Consider the following 24,559-nt stretch of genomic DNA (forward strand, 5'->3'; position numbering starts at 1 on the left):
AATTTTTAAAAACTTACGAAAAAAGGTGCCAGTACTGAGTACCGTTGTGTACCGCCAGAAAAAAAGCACTGCTCAGTACTATCATATCTGTGGTCTCTAGTCTCTAGACAAGTGTTTTATTTCTAACCAATCTCTCAGGACCATAAGTTAAAACTGGTTTGAACACTGTCTTGTATACAGCTAATTTAGTGTTTTGACTAATTTCTCTCTTATTCCATATAAATTTAATTCAAGAGAACACAGAAAACCAGAATAAAGAAATAGCTTGCTTGCATGTAGTCTTTCACAGGACAAAGTGCAAAATTGAAAGGCTGCAGAAAGAGCAAAAAATTAGTCAAACTGAGAAGAGAAAAAAAGCAAGAGGGACAAATCTGAAAAGAAAATTGTAAGAATGAGAGAAAGAGGGCAAGCATATAATTTTTTACAGATATTCTATGATAAGGAGGATACTTCACAAAAATGCTACAAAATCTTGTTTCCTCAGTGCAAAAATTAATAATATTAGCAATGCTGTTAAAATGCAGAAAGGGAAGGTGAAAGAATTGACTGTTTTGGCTGGAACCAATTACCTGAGAGGGAAGTACTGTATGAGAGAAGATGTGAAAGAGTTATTGGAAGAAGCAAAAAATAAGAGTGAGAGGGTGAAGTTTGTAAGTCTGCTGCTACATTATGACAGAGGCAGACTGAGAAGGAGTACAATGATAGCTAATGAATCAATATGCAGGTCATGCAGAAGGAATGATGTACAGTTTGTGGATCTATGGCCTACTTTGATAAATGGAAAGATTGGTACAATGATGATGGACTGCACTTAAATGGATTCAGAGTTTGGTGTCTAGAGAGAGCTTTGTTCACTAAGGTATGGAAGTGCAAAATCAAGAAAACTAAAGAAATAAGGAGATGAAGATGAATGTGTCTGAAGGCATCCATGAAGCAAATGAGTGTGAGAATGATCAATGAATCCAGTCTCTCAAGCAAACATACTGAATAGGATAATCAAGTCAGGAAGTAAAGGCAGTTTCTATATACTAATGCCAGAAGTATCAGGAACAAGGGGTAGGAGTTTCTTGCACTGGTTAGTGAAACCTCATCAAGCATTATTAGTGAGACTTGGCAGTTTTAAGGATAGAATGTGATGGATTTAGTATTTTCAGGAAGGATGGAGTAGACACGGCAGGGGTGGGATACTTCTGATGTTTTCATCAGAAGTATCCCAACTGCAGTCAACAAGAGTAGGAAACAGTTGGGCAGGTGGCAGTTCTTTTGAGTCAGTCTGGTGTGTGATTGAGGCCCACAAATAAAATGCAAAACTAGTTTCTGTTATACGTGAGGAGATGCCAATGACAATGCAAAAGACAAGCATCTGAGGATGAGAATGGATCTTCTTGCTTTCACCCACCTATGGACTCGGGCCATGGAAAGATTTGGAGAAACTCACATGGTTGCTCTTGACATTTCAAAGGCATTTGATCAGATTTGTCACAGGGGCCTTTCACTCACCAAACTGCCATCCTATGGTCTGCTTTCCTCACTCTGCAACTGGATCACCAACTTTCTCACTGACTGCTCACTACGTGTCATGGTGGATGGTATGGTTTACTCTCCTCAGATTTCCCAACCAATGCACAAGTACCTCAGGGTTTTGTTCTTTCACCCACACTCTTCCTCTTGTATATATAAATGACCTGCTTTCACTGACTTTCAATTGTATCCATAGTTTTGCTGATGACAGTACACTCCATTCCTCCTTTTCATTCAATAAACATTGTAGTGCTCAAGTATTAGAATCCTCAAGATCTACCACAAATAGAGACCTGAACTCAAATATCCTAGCTATATCCCAAGGAGCAAGGACAACCTTGTAAACTTCAATGCCACCAAAGCTAAGTTCTGTCTGATCTCTCACAAGAAAGAGCTCGCATCCCTCTCCCTCACCTAACTAAACATGATCCGATTTCTCTTCTTGGACTGACATGCACCTCTATCTTTCCTGGCACAACCATATTCCAACTAGAGCTTCTGCAGCTACCAAAAAACTTCATGTAATTTTTGCACACGACACTACTTCACATCTTCACAGTACACATCGCATAATATGGATTGATTACCCTATTCAGAATGAATTCTCCTTCTGTTGGCAAAGGTCTCGGATCTGTGGGAGTACAATAACTCATCCTTTAATTGAAAATGCTGATAATGTTTCTTTGAGACCTAGATGAGATTTGAATCTAGGTCTTTCCTACCAAAGGATACCATCAAACTGAGTGACCTATATGAACTCTTTCATAATTATCTGCTTATTTATTTATATATTTTTAAGGAGAGGGGAATTCCTGAAATAAATAAATAAATAAATTTTTATTGTTCACATAATAATCAAAAGTTAATTTATTAAGTTTCTTCATGTAGGATGGTAGCATCACTGTGCATCGTGAACATGTCTATCAGATCAAGTCAGCCATTTGGATATGAAGACAATGAATTTAGTAACTTGTAAAGCATTAATAAACGCTACTAGGACTGACAGTCCAATGATGATGCAAAAAGATAAAAGTAGTAAACATATGTTGATGATAATCACAAATCTGATAACAACTGCAATATTTGGTTAACATTTGCAAGGCACTAGAAGACAAAATGTCTTTTTTTTTTTTTTAAACGATAATTAGATGCCATTTGTCAGTATTATGAATTTCAATCAAAAAACTGACTAAACTACTGAAAAAAAAATTACATACATCACCTGCATTGAATTTTTTTTTAACTGTTTGGCATATTAAGGCAGATAAATAAATGAAATTTAGTCCTAACAAGATTATACTATCAGCTTACCTTTCTGAGGCACTATCTACAAGGCATTTTGCACAATGAACAACAGCCATTTTAAAATCTTCACTCGCTTTTGTTACTAGTTCAAAAATAAATATATCAACTTTACTATTTCAATTAAAAGTAATAATACAAAATATACAAACAGATTCTGTGGTAAAAAATATTTCAGAAATCTTCCCACTAAGCAGAATCTGGCAACAAAACTAATGAACTGGCTAATGAAACTAAAGTACAGCAATAGTTAAAAACATTGATAATGATAATAATAATTATTATTATACACTCTTCGAGGCAGTCAGGAAGTGCCTACATACCTACCATATCTTTCTTTAAAAGCATTCACAGAATATGTCCTCACATCTACTGGTAACACTAGACAACAAAATTTTACAAAGTCAAGCACCCCCCCCCCCCGATTAATTTAGTCATTTCTTATAGATTTCAAGGTACTGAACGTAAATATGACAATGAAAATGCAAAATTGGCTATAGTTTGTGAGAGATCTGCAATAGTTTCTTATATAATATGTACTTGTCACATATACTGGTAAATGTCTGCTTCTACGTTCGACGTCACTTTGACTGTCGCTTGTATAGATGCTCAGGATCATCTCTAGCAAGCGTCCAACAGTAGTCAGCCAACATGGAAGTGGACCACTTTCCCTACTATTGTTTCTCCATCATTACAATTTCCTGATGGAAACATTCCGTGCTCATCACTAACAAAAGTGCAGTTGTCGGGGAAAAAACCTGTCAAGACTCCAACATTATCAGATCTTATATTTCTATCTTCTATGGCATTTTTTATCAATCCACCTATATCTTGGTCTTCCTTTGGGTCTTTTTCCTGCAAACCTGGCAGAGAACATTTGTTTTGCTAATCTTTCCTCTCCCAACACCAAACCATTTTTGAAAAGTCTACGTCATTAACAGCACTTGATTTTTGTGGCATTCCCCTAGTTGCACTAGTCAATGACCATGTGAATATTGCCATGGCGTTCTGTTGAAAGAGGGCAAGATTCAAAATTGCAATTAATAGTCAGTAACAATTCCCCAAGGCCAAAAATCATGCAGACCCACTAAGTTATTAAAAAATAAACAATACTGTACTAAAATTCAAGCAATATCACCAATTATTATGCAAAAAAAATAGCACCTATCTCTTCCAGACCTCTTTTCTAACACCGCACACACACTGTCGTTCTCTAATGGCCATCATAAAATTAGATATTTATGTATTTACATGCATAGCAATTATGATCATATATGTTTGTATAAATTAATTCTTTCTAAAAAGTTGAAAACTTCATACAATTCGTCCAAGTCTAAGATCTGCAGGACTACATAATTGTCAGTCAGATCAGCAAATATTTCATTCCTTTCTAAAGTGAGATGTGGGCACTGCAACAGAACATGGCAAAAAGTAAGATGAGTAGTATTGTATCGATCACACATAGGTCGGTCATTAGTCCTCAGCAGATAAGAAATGTGTAAGACGACTGATCTTCAGAGTTAGCAACAACTTCCTCTCTTCTGTTTCTATATGACTATGTTGAATTGGATTTAAACGGTATTGATGCGAACACAGATTGATAAATAAGAAAATAACTATTTATTAACTGAAAAGCTAATATTTTGCTGGTATTATATCCAGCATCTTCGGAGCACACAAACAAAGTTTGTTACAAATGCGAGACAACCACAATCCGGTGTAACAGTGGGGCTAGTATAAGTAATTGCAGCGTGCAACACAAGACTAAAGTCCTAATAAGGAACCATCTAAGTTAAAAAAAAAAAAGTAGTTCAAAGTTTTGAAAAAAAAAATAGCAGTCTTTGAAAGTTTTGAAAAATAGTAGTGCAAAGTTTTGAAATAAATAAAATAAAAATAAATAAATATTAATTTGGTCTTAGGATGACTGTCTCCCAAATCTTTGATAGATTTATACAGCCATACTTGTTAAGATTTGGAGTATGTTTTAAGGCCCAGGAACAACCTCTCTGACTTGTAGAAGATTCTGTGCAGTACTTTTGTTTTTTTCCAATTGATCCTGTGTGCCGGGGTATCCAAAGCATGGTCTGCCAGACCCGACTTGCCATAGCGAAAGTGCCGGATATATTTTGTGTTCACTGAGGCAGATGTCCACAGTTCTTCCTGTCTGTCCATAGTATGCTTGATGATATGAACAGGGCACTTCACAGACTCCTGGATGTAAAAAAGAAGTGAATCTGTCCTTAGGTGAATGGATGAGAGTTGGCAATTTCACATAAGGTTTAAATATGGTGCGCAACTGGTGTTTGTTAAGCACCCTAGATATCTTTTCAGATGTGCCTTTAATGTATGGGATGGTGATAGTTTTGTTGTAATCTTTTGTGGCAGATAGTGGGGGGAGGATTTCTGGGTAGCATTTAGTATTTTATTTATCTTATGAGGGATTTTAGCCATTGGTTAGGAAGGTGTGACGCAGGTAATAAAGTTCAACAGTGAGGGCAATGTCATTGGAACAGATTGCTCTAGCTCTATGGATTAGTGTTTTTAAGATACCATATTGTCGAGAAGGATGATGGTGTGATTGTTTGTCTAAATATCTCCCTGTATGTGTGGGTTTTCTATAAACCGAAAATGATAAGGAACCTTCTAGAAGATGTGTGATCAGTGTGTCCAGGAAGCCAATGACTGCCTACCCTTCCTGGACACACTGATCACATGTCTTCCAGAAGGTTCCTTATGTCGATTCTTTGGAAATTTTTTCACTTGGCTATGCTACCAATTATATATTTGGTTTAATCCTTTATCCAAGTGTAAGCAAACAAAGTTTGCGACTGAAGTATTTTCAGGACTGGGGCAACTGTTGGCAAAGGTGGTATAAGTTCTCATCACTTGCCTTAGTATCCCATATTGCAAAGCAGGGTTGCCAGATTGGCCATTTCATGGCCAAATTTCAAAAATTTGGCACTTTTTTGAACTCCAGGTCCATGAACAAATCAGTTTGGCGATTTATGCAAATATGGCCATTTTTACAAAGATTTCAAATCATATGCATTATTTACTTAGTTGTAATATTGTTGTCGTATTGTAAGGCTAGCTGTTGGTACCCCTTTATGTGGCATTTGGTTGGCAGTGATGCACTTGATGCAAATTGTTACTGAAAATGTTTGTTCGATGACGTCATAATGAGCCTTTGGTAGCTGGCTTATAGTTTGTTACTATGACTCCCTCAATAACACTAAGCATGCTTGAGCTTCATTCGGTATTTGTATAAAACAAGTACACAAAGCTCCCGCTCACTATTGTTGCTATAAAGTTGATCCAGTTCTGTTGATACATACCACCACACACGATGCAGCTTTGTTTTGTACTCGTGTAAAACATGTTCGCAACAGCCATACCAGCTTGGGTCTATGTCTGTTTTGATCGTCTCTAGTTAGTTACGGCATAGACTTTGTGTTGTAAGTGTTGTTCCGTTGCGTGATATCAGACATTTGGCTCTTTAGTGATAGTTCCATCTCATAAGCTTTCATACTGGAATATTTTGCATAAACTTTACCCGCATTGTGAAAATATGCAAGTAATATGTTAGATTTCGTAAGAATGGTAATTAAGTGATTTTAGTATAATTAATGAATAATTTTTTAATATCGTTTATAAACTCGATCTTTATCTTGCTTATATTTTTGTTATTTTCCCTTTACCAGATTGGTGTTTGCTATGCCAGATTAGTATTTGTACTAATCTGGCATAGCGATCTGAACTTCCCCCACCTTTGCAACGAGTTGTCCGGTATTGTACTACGTACTAGGATCACTTGCATTGGCTTACGCTAGTGTCGCCGATACTTTATAGTTTACTATATTCGGCAAGAAACTCTCTGATTCCAATCTTTGAGTTTCTTATTCGGTTTTAAAACTATGTGGGATTTAATATCCCCTTAATTTAAGTAATGTTTTCATTGCCGAAATGAAGCTTATTAGCTCTTTATACTTAAGTAACTTAATGGTTGCACCTGTTTGGAAAACTCGTTCGCAGAGTATATAAGTTCTTTTCGCTATACACTTTGGTATTAGGTCTAGCTACTCACCGATGAAGCCTCAAAAAAGGCTGAAACCGGTCTGGGTAGTGACCTCCCTCCATAATGTAATAACAGCATACATTTCCTAGGAAATGTGTTTTTACATTATGGAAAATACCTAAGAATAGCGATCTGAACTTCCCCCACCTTTGCAACGAGTCATCCGGTATTGTACTACGTACTAGGATCACTTGCATTGGCTTACGCTAGTGTCGCCGATACTTTATAGTTTACTATATTCGGCAAGAAACTCTCTGATTCCAATCTTTGAGTTTCTTATTCGGTTTTAAAACTATGTGGGATTTAATATCCCCTTAATTTAAGTAATGTTTTCATTGCCGAAATGAAGCTTATTAGCTCTTTATACTTAAGTACTATTATCTATAATTTGTTTTTTGTTTCTTCATTTTCTGAATTGAAATATTTTGTTTTTTCAAGCCCTTTAAAATGCCTAAGTACAAAAGTGATAATAGAGGTGGAAGAAATTTAAAAAAAATTGGGAAGTAAAATATTTGTGGCTGAAATCTTCTGATGATGTTCAGCCGTCACTGTATTATAAAACGTGAGCAAGTTACTGAGGCATGATCTACCCTTCATAAAACCATGTTGTCCCCCATACAGTATCCCATTTTCATCTATCCAATCCTGTATTTTTCTCTTGACTAATTTCTCCAAGACCTTGACAACGATTCCTAATATGCTAATCGGTCGGTAATTTACAACAGCAGTCTTGGAACCGCCTTGATGCAGTGGAACTATTTTCCCCTCTTTCCACCCCCTCAGGACTAACCCAGACCCGAGACTCAAATTAAACAAAAGTGTTAAGGGTACTGACAATTCTTTAGCCGCTTCACGTACGACACGAGCTGGTCCAATTCCACAGATGTATTGACATTGAGGTTTTGCAATAGACTACTCACCTCCACCTCATTCACTACAATTCCTGTATAATCGATTGATTCATTCATTTCTGCAATGTCACCACCTGGATGATACACTCTTATTGTTCGTAAGTATGTATTACTAGTAGATGAATCTACAGATATTGCTATACAAAAGCATTTGTGCATAGTTCTTAGATTTTTTTGCAATGAAACAAATAAAATTCACTCAGCTTTCTTGGGTCTTATACCTGTTGTAGAGACAACAGTGGAGGTTTTATTTAATAAAATTTCAGAAGTGTTAGCTTCATATAATCACACTCTTAAGAACTGTATTGGGTTTAATAGTAATTGTGCTGATGCTATGGTTGGAAGTAACAATTCCCTGTGGACTAGGATTAGAAATGAAAATCTGAACTGTATTCGAATGAAGTGCATTTGTCACTCTCTGGCAATTTGAATACAGATTGCATTTTCAAAGCTGCCATCCAATGTTGGATTCATTTTGACTGAAATTCCTTCGTGGTTTTCAAATAGCAATATGAGAAGAGAAGATTTTAAGGCTGTTTTTAAAGTGATGAATTCAGCAGTTGAAGATGACCAGGAATGAGATGCACCCCTTCCATTTATGAAATTATCCAAGACAAGGTGGTTAGTGAGAGGTAAAGTCTTCAATAATATACAGGTAACCCTCGTATAACGCGGATGTTAGGTTCCATAGAAATGCTGCGTTATATAAATCGCATTATACAAAACTTAGATCACATAGAAAAAGTAAGGTTAGGTTCCAAAATCGTTTTTTTTTTTAAATTATATAAACAACAATGACATATCCAACAAAAATATATTTTTATTTAATTCAGGTAATTCATGCAAGTTAAGAAAACATTAACTATGAGACAAATACGTAGTATAAAATTATAAATTGTACATAAATTTCATTGCACATAATGCATAGTTTTAGACAATAAAATAAAGTGCATATTTTAATTGTCATCACTGTCTTCAGAAATAACATTTCGTAGATGTTCTTTGGATATCATTTGTAATTCTCATATGCGTGTAACTCACCAAAAAATAAACTGCTCAGCTTGAGAATATCCAGGAATGCATTAGCAGAGCTAATCTCAGGTAGTATGGTCACTTAAACAGAATAGGCAAAGAAAGATTACCAAAACAAGTGTTCTCTGCCAGGTTGGCAGCAAAACGACCCAGAGGAAGACCAAGATATAGGTGGATTGATACAGTAAAAAGTGCCTTAGACGATAGAAATATAAGCTCTGATAATGTTGGAGTCTTGACAAGTAGTAGACTGATTTGGAGAAAAATTGTAGATAGGAAGTTAGTAATGATGTAATTTTCTTCATGTATACTATCATACCCTGTACACCCCTTGAGGGTACTGTTGTAATGGTTCTTCCTTTATCTTAATTTTTATTTTGTACATCTATTTTATATCCTATCTGCTGCGCGGTTTATGTTGTAAGCTTTCTTCTCAAATACAACTACTTTAACCTTTTACTATATCTCCTTGATACACTATCAGGTAACACGTTACCACGTGTTACGTGGTAACATGTCCCTCCTCTGAGGGACAATGGAAATTCCTCGAGATCGAGGCAGTACCAGAGTATTAGGGTGTCTGAGATTTACCCCTCTTAAAACGCCAAGAAATTTATTTGTTTCACTGCGCCACTTAGCGCTATTAGATTAATTAATTTTAACAACCAAGAGGTAATCTCAGGACAGTACTTAATGATACCTTTCAACTCTGCAGACGTGACCAAAATTTACTCTTTTCAAATATCCTGCATAGGTTCGCATTAATAAATTTATAAGCGGTGCATCGGATTCCAGAAATCACAGAAAGTCTGTTAGAATCAAAAGCAAGGTTTATTATACTCAAAGGTTGATACACATAAGAACACTAAAATAAATCCCATCTTAAGGGAGTTTCAGACAAGGTATATAAAATTCAAGCACTACTGTTACACATATAAATTAATATACAGTAGCTTCCTAAAGTATGAATTATATTAACCTTCGCTAATGCATTATTTATGTACTATTTTCACAATCAATCTAAGGCTCCGTAGCCCTGTCAGACTACACAAGATAACATTCATATCTTTCACAATCTCTCAATATTATGCCAATTCTTTACTCTAAACATATCCTTAATTTCACTTAATATAATGGCAAACTTAAACACAATGACAGATAATAAACATAATTTCAATATCCTTCTCAAGTCCTAGCAATATAATCTTATCCAATATCATTAAAGTTCCTTTTCCATAACATGTCAACTAGGCACATATTCTGTTAAACACAAATAAAGTTTACTTATCTTCGCCTTTGGTTCTTTAGAGCTTCAGAGATTCACAGGAAACTGGCCTTCTGTGGACTTGCCAGACTTCGTTCCTTCCACGGAGAACACGGCCGCCAAGACCGTAGCTGCCTATCGGATCCGTCCTCTGACATCGAGGACCCACGCGCCCCACGCTACCACACGGGAACCCAACACCAGGAAATCCAGGGAGAAAAAGCCTTATTTCAGGGTCGCATGACCCTTATATTTCCCTCCTATTTCTCGGCATTTCTCGCCCCTTTCGGTGTCCAGCGAACTACTACGTCATAGCGTCCATTGTCTGCCCTGCTTGTTGCACGTACTATGACGTCATTGTTTACTTGGGGCGAACCCTCCCTTGCGTTACGACTCCGTAACCTTTGGACTTGACCCCCCCACTGTTGGATTTGTGCTTACATTTTATAATTCTTTTACACAGGTTAATTTCTAAAGCTCTGGTAATGCTTTACATTTTCAATACTAAATTAAACACGTGTGCGAATGGCACAAAATACATACTTAATTAATCTTTTCATAACAGAACATACTTGATTTATATATACATAATACTTATTCTACACTTAGAGGCAATTTACTGTATTTATCTCATTCTTTTGTTTGGAAAAGCATGTTAGACTGTGATAAGATAGGAATACTTAATTATCCACTCTATCACAATCTAACAGTACATGGCAGGAATTTGATGATGATGATGATGATTTTAAATGCTCTTTTCTGGCAGAAAAAGAAGACAATTTTCAACAATAAACAATTTATACAGTAAACCCTAGATGGCGAACCTATGGCACCCATGCTAGAGGTGGCACATCTGAGAATTTTGCTGGCATGTCAACGATTTACAGATGATATCCTTTTATATGCTTATAAATTATTCAATTTTTTTTTTTAATTGTTACAATACGCACAAGCTGAATTTTGTTTTACACAAGACAGCAGCTATAAAGATGTGCATATAATTGGTGCGGTATTAACAAAAGATCGCAGTACCCAAAGACAAAAGCAACCGACAAGTGTTGAGTTGAAATGCTAATTCTCTTCAATCGAATTCCATAACATCTGAAACTGTCATAACAACATTCAATATTAGTTTTAACACATTCACAACAGGGTGTCATTTATTGCTCCGATTGAACTTCTCATTACTGACTAACTCAACTCACACAAACGTTTAAACCCGTGGTTGAATTTTATGGCTTCTTGTTTGCGTTTGAGGTGGCAAATTAATGAATGCAAATTAAACTGCTGGATTCAATTGTAAGAATCCGTTCATTCTTAAGTGATAACAATATGTGCTGCCAAAAATTTAAATGTACTCCCGAAATGCTACAAATGCACAATAAAACCCTTTATGACTCGAGTGCAGAAAAAAAACAAGATATTCAATACCTTGAGGAAGTGCTGTCAAATTAACAGCCGAGTTTCACTGTAAGTATTTTAAGTTTAATTAAAAGTATTTTTGATGATATGCAATCGAATATATAGGTATAATTTATTCACACTTAATTGTTGGTATGTTAATTCACACAATTCAATCATTTTATATCTTTGGCCATATTTTTGAACTAATACTTTTTTAAAGTGGCCATTTTTGGCCATAAGCTGTTGTGTTCATCTGGCAACCCTGTTGCAAAGCACATCTCCTTGCAAACAAGTTGTTAAAATTGAATTTCATATTGAAAAGAATAACATGTAAGAAAGTTGTAAAGCGAATAAAAGTTGAGCAGCTCAATGCAAGATGTGAACTGTAGACTAAAATACACAAAGATTATTGAAGAAAAATGAAAGAGTTTGAGAACAGGAACCAAACCTGTGATATTCAGTGGCAAGCCTTGAAGAAAACCCTGATTGATTCTGCCAGAGAGGCATGTGGTGAGGTTTTCTGCAAGGACAGAAAAATCAGAACTCCATGGTGGACACAGGAAGTTAAAGAGGCAGTGAAGGAAAAGAAGAAAGCATATCAAAAGTTCCTGGCAAATAAATCAGCTTTTGCTACTAGAGAATATAGAGACAAATGTAAGAAAGCTAAACACTGTGTAAAACTAGCTAAACAAAAGTCATGGAAGGACTTTGGCAAGAACATAGAAAATAGATATCAAGAAGGTGGTAAGATATTCTGGAGGTTGTTGAAGAAGCTTAGAAATGGAAGAAAGAGTGCTATAGAGATGATAAAGGTGACATGAAAACAGGAGAAAAAGATATCCTTGAAGTATAAAGTAATTACTTCAAAAAATTGCTAAATGAAACAAGCAGTGATAGCACAGTGGTAAACAACACTCAACAGGCATACAGTCAGGAATATATACCCATACTTGAAGTAGAAAAAGCCACCAAAGGCTTGAAATGTGGAAAGGCAGCAGGAGTAGATGATATTCGACCAGAAATACTGAAATATAGTGGTATAAAAGTCTCCCAGTGGCTGCACTGCATAGTTTCAGAAAGCCTGGACAGAGGGACGAATACCTGATTGGAGTAGAGCAGTAATAGCACCTATATATAAAAAAGGGAAATAAAACTGAATGTGAGAATAACAGAGGAATTTCCCTACTGAGTGTTCCTGGCAGAATCTATGCAAGTATACTTGAGAAATGGTTGAGAAGAATTGCGGAAGAAAAGCTTGTTGAAGAATAAGCTGGATTCAGGCCAAATAGAGGCTGTCAGGATCAGATCTTCACTTTAGGACAAATAGTTGAGAAAGCATGGGAATATAACAAATTTCTGTATTTAAGTTTTGTCGATCTGGAAAAGGCATATGACAAGGTGCCAAGTGAGAAGATATTCAATACGCTACAGTTATATGGTGTCAATGGGGCATTATATCAAACAATACTTAGTCTGTATTTGAGTTGTAAGTCGGCAGTTAGAATTGAAGGAAGTACAGGAATATGGTTTAATGTTAAATCCGGTGTGAGACAAGGATGTACATTATCCCCTCTGTACATTATGAAGGAAAGTGGTATTAAACATGATATCAAAATTGGAGATGTTAATGTCAGCTCTTTGCTTTATGCAGACGATGTTATACTTCTAAATAAATCCGCTACAACTTTGCAAGATTCCCTGACTAAATTGAATAACTGTTGTAATAGATATGGTATGAAGGTCAGCATTACAAAGACAAAGGCAATGACAATAAGTAGAAATGTTGAAAATGTCAACAGCGTTGTGAATGGGGAACCTGTGGAACGAGTAAAACATTTCAGCTACTTAGGCACGATTTTTAGTGAAGATGGTAAATTTAATATGGAAATAGAATCAATAAAGCTGGTATGGTAGGCAGTCAATTGAATAAATTCATATGGAATAAGAGAGAAATTAGTCGGAACACTAAATTAGCTGTACACAAGACAGTGTTCAAACCAGTTTTAACTTATGGATCTGAGAGCTGGGTCAGAAGTAAAACACTTGACCAAAGACTAGAGACCACAGATATGAGAGTCCTGAGAAAGATTATAGACGTGAACAGATGGCATCAATGGTAATATCATATTAAAAACAAGGATATTAGGAAAGAACTTGACATTGTCAGCATCCAGAATGCGTTAGCAGAGCTAATCTCAGTTGGTACACTTAAACAGAATGGGCGAGGAAAGATTAGCAAAACAAGTGTTCTCTGCCAGGTTGGCAGCAAAACAACCCAGAGGAAGACCAAGATATAGGTGGAATGACACCGTACAAAGTGTCTTAGACGTTAGAAATATAAGATCTGATAATGTTGGAGTCTTGACAAGTAACAGACTGATTTGGAGGAAAATTGTAGATAGGAAGTTAGTAATGACATAAATTTTTCATGTAGTACTATCACATCCTGTACACCCGTTGAGGGTACATGTCAGGAATTTGATGATGATGTTCTTGCCAAAGTGCTCCCATGACTTTTGTTTAGCTAGTTTTACACAGTGTTTAGCTTTCTTACATTTGTCTCTGTATTCTCTAAGAGCACAAGCTGACTTATTTGCCAGGAACTTTTGATATGCTTTCTTCTTTTCCTTCACTGCCTCATTAACTTCCTGTGTCCACCATGGAGTTCTGATTTTTCTATCCTTGCAGACAACCTCACCACATGCCTCTCTGGCTGAATCAATCAGGATTTTCTTCAAGGCTTGCCAGTGAATCTCCAAGGTTTGGTTCGTGTTCTCAAACTCTTTCATTTTTTCTTCAATAATATTTGTGTATTTTAGTTCTATAGTTCACATCTGAGAGCCGCTCAATTTAAAACTTTCTTACATGTTATTCTTTTCAATACGAAATTCAATTTTATCCTACTCTAAATAGTGATTGCTTCCAATTTCAAATCCTCTGTACACTCTGGTATCCTGCACCAGGGAGAAAACATCACTATCAAAATAACATAGTCAATGAGACTTTTCTTATTCTTTGCAGCTTCTCTCCATGTAAATTTGTGCACATTTTTATGTTGGAACATGGTATTAGTAATAACCAGTCCATGTCCTGAGCAGAAATCCAACAGGAATTTGCCATTATTATTGGCTTTGCTCTTTTCTCCAAATTTTCCCAAAATATTTTTGTATGTCTGACAATCATTTCCTACTCTGCTATTTAGGTCCCCAACAAGGACCAACTTTTCCTTTTTCATTGTGTCAGTTGCTTTTTCTAAAGCATCAAAAAATTCCTCCACTTCTACCTTAGTAAAACTTTCTGTGGGACCATAGGCACAAATAAGTCTCATTGTCCAATTCCCCATTCTGATATTTGCCTACATCACTCTACTTGAGACAGCCTGCCATTCAAGAAGATTAGCCTCGTATTTTGTGTTGAATACTATGGCTACTCCTTCTTTTCCTTGATTGTCATTTCCTGTGTATAACATTTTGTATTTATTGCTCAGAAACATCTCACCCCAGTTTTTGTCTTTTTTGTTTCAGTTACCCCTATTATGTCGATCTGGTACTTATCTAATTTCTCAGCTAGCTCCATTTCTTTCCCATTCAGGCGTCGTATGTTGATAGTACCGATCTTTAACTGTGGTGATGTTGAGTTTGGGTGTGCTTTCAGATATGTTCCAGTAGCTGACTTTTTGCTGTTTGCCTTGGTTCCCTGGCGAAAACAACAGGGGCCCTTGTTTAAGCTGGTGACGCCCCAACATGTATGAAATTTTGTCATGTTGTACCATCATTTTCTATATTGGTTTAAGCCAATAAGAATACAATTTGGTCAGCTAAATCCCAAATTGCCAGCCCATTCTCGTTCGTTCAGTATCCAGGTAGATACCCAACAAGGTGCACCACGAGAAGGTGAGGATTGGACATTAGGTCAGAAGCCTTGGTCAGTTCTCCGCATTCCTTTAAAGGCTATGTGGAGGTCTCCTCTCAGTTATACAGCTTTGCCCCTTAAGTACTCCATTCCTGGACTTAAATGTAGTAATATAGCAAACATGAGTAGTTTGTAGCATTTTTGGGAGTACAACAGCATAATTTATCAATATGTAATACCTGATACGTACCATCATATATACCATATAAATGTTTATATTATCTGTAACTTCTGATAAACTTAGTGTACACATAATAATCAAACTCTAACTTGCTATTAATAAAATCCCTCTAAATTAGTCTGATGTATAGTGGCATTGTGTGCATAAGATGGAGGTTAAAGTATTGTTGACAGTGAATCCATGGACTATTTGGAGCTGTCACGTAATAATAATAATATTAGGATCGAATACTGTTAAATCTAATATTTCCATCTTCTAAGGTACTAAAAACTGCATTGACCTTTCTGGATTCAGGGTCTTCTCAGAGGTCTTCCTCCGGATCTTTTCCTACCATCAAGACATCTATTTTGTCACTTTTCCCATTTTGATGGAATGAATTTAAAGAGAAGTTAGAATGGTTTAAAGCAGATCGATTACATTTAAATGGGTTTGGTACTAGATGTTTGAAGTGACGCACATTCTTGAATGCTAAACAATGTCATTTACCTTTTCTAATGTCTACATTTTTTATATGATCATTCCACTGATATAATCTGTTCCCTTCCATAATTTCAATCATCTTATTTCTAAGCCGACTCCTAAATGCACAAATTAAAATGGTTGAACACTGTTCTTACAAACTGCTAGTTTAGTGTTTAATGATTTCTCTCTTTTTCTATATAAATTTATTCAACTGATGCTGTTGAATAAATCTGCAAACAGAATAAGCAAAGTCTGCTGACGTTGTTTATTCTGTCTATTTTATATTGTGTATTTTCATCTTTCATTTTCTATCATGACTCTGTCTGAATAGCTAAAATATTTTACTTTTCTACAGAAAAGTAAAATATTTTAGATCATCATTCAGAATGTAGTTAAAATTTCCAATGATTATGCCTATTTTCAAACTCTGTCCTTGTATTGCTGATTTTCATGCCAAATTTGTTACAACAATTATTCTAAATAGTTACTCTTCAATGTGTACATGGATAACTAGTTTACAGGGTAACATAATTGATCGCATATCATAGTAATTTATTTACTATGATATGCAATAAATATACAATAGCACCACCCATAATACAACAAATATAAAATGGATATGCATCCATCTATAACAAATCTGTTTGTATTCATGCATATTCTTTTCTTTAGACGTGCCAGTCAGATGCATATAGTTTGTATATGATTAATGAAGGTTGGAATATAATTATCTATACCTCTTAGAAATTGAAACATTCACATAATACCTCTTCTTAAACCATTATTCACAGAATAGCTCATTCTATGTCTGAGCAGTTCAACCACCTCTGACAACCTATTCCAGTCATTCACCATGTTCCAAACAAAAAAATTAAGTCCTCATACCTGTACTAATGACACAGTGCTCATGGATGACCTTTTGTTTTAGCCCAACCTGATATGCATTGAAAAATTTCTTTTGTATCAATCTTATAAAACTCCTTTAGTAATTTACATTTCTATCATGTTCCCTCTTATCTGCCTGCTTAACACTGCAAACCACCCACACCTTCAATCTATCCCATAGGATGCATTTCACATTCTTGCTGATTAATTTTAATGGTATAGATGAGAACACAGACTGATAAGAAAAGAACTATTTACTAACTTATTGCTGACATTTTGCTGGTATTATATCCAACATCTTCAGAGCACAAAAACAGTTTGTTACAGTATGCGAACAACAATCCGGTATAACAAAGGTACTAGTTTGAAAATTGTAGTGTACAACACAAAGACTAAAGTCCTAATTAGGCGTCATCTACGTTGAGAGAAAAAAAAAATTCTCATAGGCAAATATATGCTATTATCATTTTTTTAAACAGTCATAAACAGCATGCAACAGTGATATCCATCAGTGATACTAAGCACATCTCGGGTTACCAATGCAGAACAAAGCAGTCCAACAGTGGCCAGTTGCTAGGTGATTTAGATCATTAACCATTGCTGTTGTATGGAAAGCTGGCTTGTTTATATTCAGCCTAATGGTAATATTCTATATATGTATTAAAATAATCACATAAAAAAGAATTGTATATTTGCTTATGTTACCTTGTATTTCTTCTGTGGATGAACTAACAGATGTAAAAAGATACAGCAAAGTGTCATAAAATATGTCCCAAGATGCCACTGTGGTGTTGCTGAAGATATCAGCCATGCAAATGATTGCATGTAGCACAACATCTTCATTTCTGAAAAAAATAAAAAATAAAATAAATAAATAAAATAAAATAAAATAAAATTAGTGTTCACATATTAATAGGCTGCTAAAGGAAACTTCTGTCTGTAACCTAGTCTTGGTTAAATATGAGTTTAATATAGATTTGTACTACAAAGCCAATCACGTAACCAATGTGATGTTTGACACACTGGTAAACTAAATAATCATTGTCTAAACCTGGAAGAAGGTAACTAACTACTAGTTAATTGCACAAATGCTTTGAACTTTGCATTATTCTGCTAACTAATGTGTGATGAAAAATTTTTGCAGCCTTTTCTACCCTATAAAAATGTTACAACAGCAGGAAAGAAACCTGTACAGTACCAAGCAATTTCCTTTCTTTATTTATCACTGTATGACTGTCAAAAATTAAGAACTAAAAACATCTGAAAACCAAGAACCAGACTAGAGATCCAATGATCAGTGTTTTTTTTTTTTAATTAACTATGTAATATGCCATAGTTAATTGAAAAAAACACTAAGCAAAAGAAAAAAAAACTAAAGAAAAAAAAAAAGAAGAAGAAAAATTATAACTCCATAGCTGAGTCAAGAAGTAAAACAGTCAATTAAGGAAGGTTCTTGGCATGATAAGCACATATGCTTTGGAGAATTAAAAAAAAAAAAAAAAACTATGAAAGCTACAGTATATACACAAATAGCTAAACAAATCCATGAGAAGAATACAGAAGATAAATACATCATCATCATCATCATATGTATCAAGGATTTAGGCCTAGCATGGCCTGTTCCGGCCTTAGAAGTCATCGTTGAATCGTTTAAGAGGACGTCCTGGTTTTCTTTTTCCTAATGGCTTGTACTTTAAGGCTTGTTTTGGTAATCTTTCTGTTTTCATTCTCTGAACGTGTTCCATCCATTTATGTTTATATTTTTTAATTTTTTCTATTACTGTTCTTGGTTTAATTCTTTCATAATATCTTCGTTTCTTTTGTGATCAAATAGGGTATACTTTGCAGTTTTTCTCATAAACTTCATTTCTGCTGTTGTTAATCTTTGTTTGTCTTTTTGTTTAATTGTCCAGATTTCGCTTCCATACATTAAGACCAGTAAGGCTAATGTATTGTATACTTTTAGCCTGGTTTGTTTTTGAAGATAAATATAGATAAAAATTGAAGATAAATCAGAAGATAAATACAATATCTAGAAATGAAAGAAATAATATTATAAAAAAATCAAATGATGAAAGTGACATAAAGACTAAAGATATCTAAAGAAACTAATTTGAAACAGTAGGCTTTACAAATCCTATGATAACTATCATAGGATTTGTTTGAGAAAATTAAATGATAGTGAATCCAAATTCATTACCCACTATAGCAATTCATTTCACTCATCCACTAGTCTCCATATGAAGAATCTAACTCAATTTTCTTCCTTGCAACAGTATTATATAACTTCCCAAGATAACCTCTTGTTCACCCATCACTGCTGCACTGAATAAAAACTCCATGACATTGCCTAATCTATTCTGCTTATAATCTCAATATTCAGTCCTACCTGCTAAGTTCTACAACTATATCTCCTCAGTCTAGCTTTTGTTCTGTTCAGCATTTACACTCCCAACACTAACTTAGCCAGTTGCCTCTGAATCCTAACTAGTGTTTCCTTCCAGAGAGGACCACAGCAGGGAGAAACTGGCTAATAGAGGATGATCAGAGAAGGCCTAAGGAGAAAAGTTTCATTTTGTGAAAATGAAACTTTCATTTATACAAATATCACAAAACAGATAATGAGAATTTTGGGATATCTGTATACCAAAATTGTCATTTCATGAGTGGTATGTGTGAGGGAATGTGAAGAATGTGTTTATGAAGATATTAAACAAGAGAAGTGAGATGATATGCAACTGCAGAAAGTGTGGCATTTTGACAAATATGATAATGACCGCAATAAAATAAAACTGAAAATGGGGATGAGTGAATGAGTTTGATAAAGGGTAGAATGTGTTGAGAAAAGTAAGACTGTGAGTGATATAGACAGAAAGATAAGCAAGAGAATTATATGAATGCCAAGAATACAAGGATATGAAAGAGACTGAAAAAGTCACGCATGATAAGAGGAAGGAAAGTGACTGCAACTAACAGAACAAAACTAAGCATTACTGTCAATGCAAAAGAGAGAGAGAGACTGCTACAATGAAGATTATAGCAGTCTCTCTCTCTCTCTCTCTCTCTCTCTCTCTTTTGCATTGGCAGTAGATAGAGAGAAAGTGCTAAAATGAAGGATTTGAAATTTGAGATTAGACAATTGGTGGAAAAGAATGGAAGGGTGTGAAGAAATAGAATGAAAGATACTAGAGATGGATGAATGGGGTAGCAGTGTGTGGAGATCCATTATAAAATGTGTGGTGGATGAGAAGGTACAGAAGTTCTGTTTTCCAGAAGGATAAACAGGGTGACTGATGCTTTGGAGATGAGAAGGAAACAAGCAAGATAAGTCAGCAGTGGTTATAGGAATAAATGATTTGACTGAATAGATGGAGCATGTGAAGATGGATATCAGGCGATTATTCAGGAGAGTGAGATAACACTATGACAGGAAAGATGTTGCAAGTTTCTTCACTTGGTAATATAAATTAAAGATGCCAAGAAACTGTTCTTAATTTAATCCTTTAACCAGGCATAAGCAAACAAAGTTTATACCTGAAGTTTCTTCACAATTAGGCTACTTGTATATGCTAACGACTTCACATCAGTTGCCATAATGCAAAGCACACCCTCCCCTTTCGGACATATATAATGCTATGCATTATGGGAAAGGCCACTAACCAGACCAGTTTCAATCTTTATTAAGGTCTCATCAGTGAGAGTCATGTCCAGAAGCGATGGTTGAAGTAGTGCAGAAATTATATATACACTGGTGTGTCAAAGCTAAGGACGAACTATTTTTACCTGTATATGAAAATATTTTCCAAACTACAGCCAAATGTGGACATAAATTTATTGCCAACATACTAATAAATTACATTACACAAAAAAATGTGTTATAATTTTGTACAATAAAATTGCAATACATTTTTGTCAAATGTAACAAATTTCCTGAATTAAGGAATTAATGTGTAGTGCTGATACTATACATTAATTCCTACATCAGAGCTGTGATGCAGCTCTCACAATGTCATAGTACCAATACCATGCTTAGCACCAAGTGATTCAGTAGTTCTTTTGCCAAACTGGCCCACATCTCCTTCAGAGCAAGAATAAGGCCTTGTTTGTTTTCTGTAGGGAAATTCGAGAAGCAATGCATCTCCCTACTGCATCCCAAACATGTTCTATGGATTGAGATCTGAGGAGCATGCTAGCCACTCATCAGAAAAAAGAAGTGGAATAATGAGCAGTGGAGATACTTCTGAAGACCAATTAATATCCTTGATCTCTAGAAGTATCTCTACTGCTCGTGTACGATGTGGGTTGGAATTGTCATCTATAAAAATGAATTTTTTGCCTAAGCACCACAGAACACTCTAACATGACGTTGAAGAACTTTGTTGCAAAATCATTCACCAGTCATAATCCCTTTTTCCAGCACTTCTAGCTCAGTGCATCTATTAAGCATAAAGCATCCCCACACCATGACCCCAGAACAAGCATCCTTAACTATTCCTTACAAGAATTATCTCATGTTGGTAAGCAGTACCACTTTCATGGCAGATTAAGTGTCATTTAGAATTGGAGGAAAGATATGAAAACGACTCTCATCTGTAACGAGTACATCAGCCCATTGATGTCTTATCCAATTTTTATGGATACAACACCAATGAAAACATGTTCTACAGCGAGTTGTAGATAAAGGGATGCAGACTTCAAGCATATAGGCCTACTTGTTGCATACATTTTTCCACAGCTCCATGGATATATCTCCACGTTCCTCTTAAAACTTAATGCTAATAACATTACTTTTGGGATGATCTGATACCTGTGCTTGAATGATACTGATTTGCAAGCTGACATGCCGTGGTGCATCAATTACATTTTACCGTTATAACCGAAAATTTGTCATCATGTTCTGAGGTAGAGTGAGTACGACATCTTAGCAAGTGCCTGAAACACATTCCATTCGTCTGAAATGAGAGAATCCAAACTCTCTGGGAATATCAATAATTTTGCAGTTTTCTTCAAGCTTCCCAATAATTCTTCCCCACTTGAAATCATCTAGATTAGGGGTTCCCAAAGTTGGCGGTGGATTTACCTAGGGGAACACTGAAGGTGTGCTGCAAAATGCTGAAATGTGCAATAATTAATTGCTTATGTTTGATTATTATAACTGTTGTTGTTTCCAAGACATTTTATTATTATTATTATTTGACACCTCCAGGGAGTCCAAGGATTCATCGAGGGAGGGCACTTGCTCTACAACTCCACTTCCACCATTCCATCACCAACTGACTGCAACTACACCAACGCCATTTACCGCCGACCACCACTGGTATTTCCACAGAGAATCACAAACATCCATGTCCATGGCGGGATTCAAACCCGCAGCCTTTTGGCTGGAGAGCGGATACGCTAACCACTCGGCCATACAGGCCAGCAGTTTTTTGTTGGTAATTTCTGAAGTGGTCCTTTTTTACATTAATAGTATTGAGTGTGTTATAATGTATTTTCCCATATTCTTCTTTAGTGAACACAAATGTGAAGCTTGTAGCTATGTAAGTGTTGTGTCACAGCTTGGCAAATTATAGATTATGTGAGGATATAAAGATAAAGATTATTATTTACAAAAATTGCTTTCAAATATGTATGTATGCTTATTTCTGCATGTTCCAGAATAGAAATGGCAGAAGCAGATACGTCAAAGAAGAAATGTAGGCAGTATAGCATTGAATACCTAAAATATGGATACATACCAGCACCTACAAACCAGCAGCTGCCAATGTGCCTATTATGTGAAAGGGTCTTCTCTAATGAGGCCATGAAGCCTTCCAGAATAATTGAACATTTGAAGAAGGTACATCCTGACAAGGTAAATAAAAATTTAACTTTCTTTCAATCTTTCCGAGACAAATTTCAAAAGCGACCAACAGTTTCAAGCATGTTTTGCAATGCTTCCCAACAAAACACCGATGGTTTGAATGCATCGTACAATATTTCGCTGTTGATTGCAAAGTCTGAAAAACCATATACGATTGGTGAGGAACTCATCCTGCCAGCTGTTAGTGAAGTTCTGAGTACTGTTTTACATAAGTCACCATAACATAATTAAGACAATTCCTCTTAGCAACAATTCTGTGTAAAGGCAAGTAGGTGAAATGCAAATGGATGAAATGTTGAAGAAACATTATGCTGCATATTAAGGACAACAGACTCTGCATTACAACCGGACGAGTCAACTTTGCCAGGCAATGAATCTTTGCTTTCAGCTTATGTGTGCTTTGTAAAGGAAGAAAGTTTGGTTCAAGAGTTGTTATTTGCAGAGCTACTAGATATATACACTAAAGGGGAGTCAATATTTCGTGTTGTTGAGCAGTTCTTCAAAAATAAGGAAATCCCACTTACTAACGTACTTTCTTGTGCAAGTGATGGAGCACCATCGATGGCAAGTCGCTACAGTGGGCTTGTCTACTTGAAAAAAGCAGTAATAAAAATATATTTACCATTCGCTGTGTCATTCATCACCAACATCTAGTTGCAAAAAAACTCAGCAATCGCTTGCACAACTCACTACACATTGTCATTACTGCAGTGAATAACATTAAAGCCCACGCTCTAAATGAGAGCTCTGTAATGAAAATGATGAACATTTTGATCGTTCGCTGCTCCATACTGAAGTTCGTTGGCTGTCAAGAGGCAACTGTTTGAGACAGTTTTATGATCTTTTTGATACCGTTGTAGAGTTTTTTGAAGACAAAAAGGCTCTGCTCAGTGATGATCTCAAAGTTATCAGGCATGATGTTGCTTATTTATCAGATATATTTGCAAAATTTAATGAAATTAATTTGCAGCTGCAAGGCAATGATATCAATCTAATCAAGGCCAAATCTTCTATCTCAATATTTATTTCAAAGTTAAATCTGTTGAAGCGAAACCTAGGCAGTCATGAGCTCTACCAATTTCCCAGCCTGTCCGAGTTAAATGGAAAGCGTAGGGTGCAAACTGATGATCTGCAAGTTTACTGTGACCATTTGAATATGCTGCATGAAGATATGACTGAGTGATTTAAGGATCTACTTTCATTGGAAGTTCCAGATTGAGTAATAAATCCATTTTCCGATACTGAATGGAGGAAGAACTAATTGAGCTACAAAATGACTCTGAGCTGAAGCCAAAATTTAAGAAATCTTATCAAGAGTTTTGGTTGCAGAAAGAGATCTCTGCTCGCTATCCATCACTGTGGAGAGTGGTTGAGAAGCTCCTCATTGCATTTCCAACATCATATTTTGGAATGTGGATTTAGTGTGGTCATGCAACTTCTTTTGAAACAAAGAAATAGACTCCAGCTAAGTGATATTAAACCAGACATAGGAAAACTGGTATCACTCCATGAAGCCCATCCATCACATTAAGGATTTTCTGAACATTCAAGTAAACCCAGCCATGCTTAGTGAAAACTTGACATGCTGGTCACAAGCCCGAATAAATGGGTCAGAAAAAAATTTTTTGCTATGCAAACTAAAACCTTCCAAAGATACTGGATGAAGTAAAAAACAGAGTCCGGTGTCAAATGGTGGTGGAAGACCTATGCTCCCAGGTGGAGTGAAGAGTTAAGTAAGTAAGAACAC

General features: G+C 35.8%; 1 protein-coding gene across 6 annotated transcripts in view; it reads right to left on the minus strand.

Annotated features, from left to right (window-relative positions):
* The window catches only part of Tti1 (Telo2 interacting protein 1), a 729,405-nt gene that overhangs the window by 681,390 nt on the left and 23,456 nt on the right, over window positions 1–24,559 (minus strand). For all 6 annotated transcript variants that reach the window (XM_090394772.1, XM_090394775.1, XM_090394771.1 and 3 more), the window contains 2 exons: window positions 17,655–17,794; window positions 2,833–2,908 (listed from right to left, as the gene is read on the minus strand). In XM_090394772.1, coding sequence (XP_090250898.1) covers window positions 2,833–2,908; window positions 17,655–17,794 — 216 coding nt within the window. The remainder of the gene's footprint in view (window positions 1–2,832; window positions 2,909–17,654; window positions 17,795–24,559) is intronic.

The sequence above is a fragment of the Typopeltis vanoorti genome, chromosome 6, assembly GCF_054136105.1.
Source record: "Typopeltis vanoorti isolate ZY-2024b chromosome 6, IOZ_Tvanoo_1.0, whole genome shotgun sequence".
Taxonomy (NCBI): domain Eukaryota; kingdom Metazoa; phylum Arthropoda; class Arachnida; order Uropygi; family Thelyphonidae; genus Typopeltis; species Typopeltis vanoorti.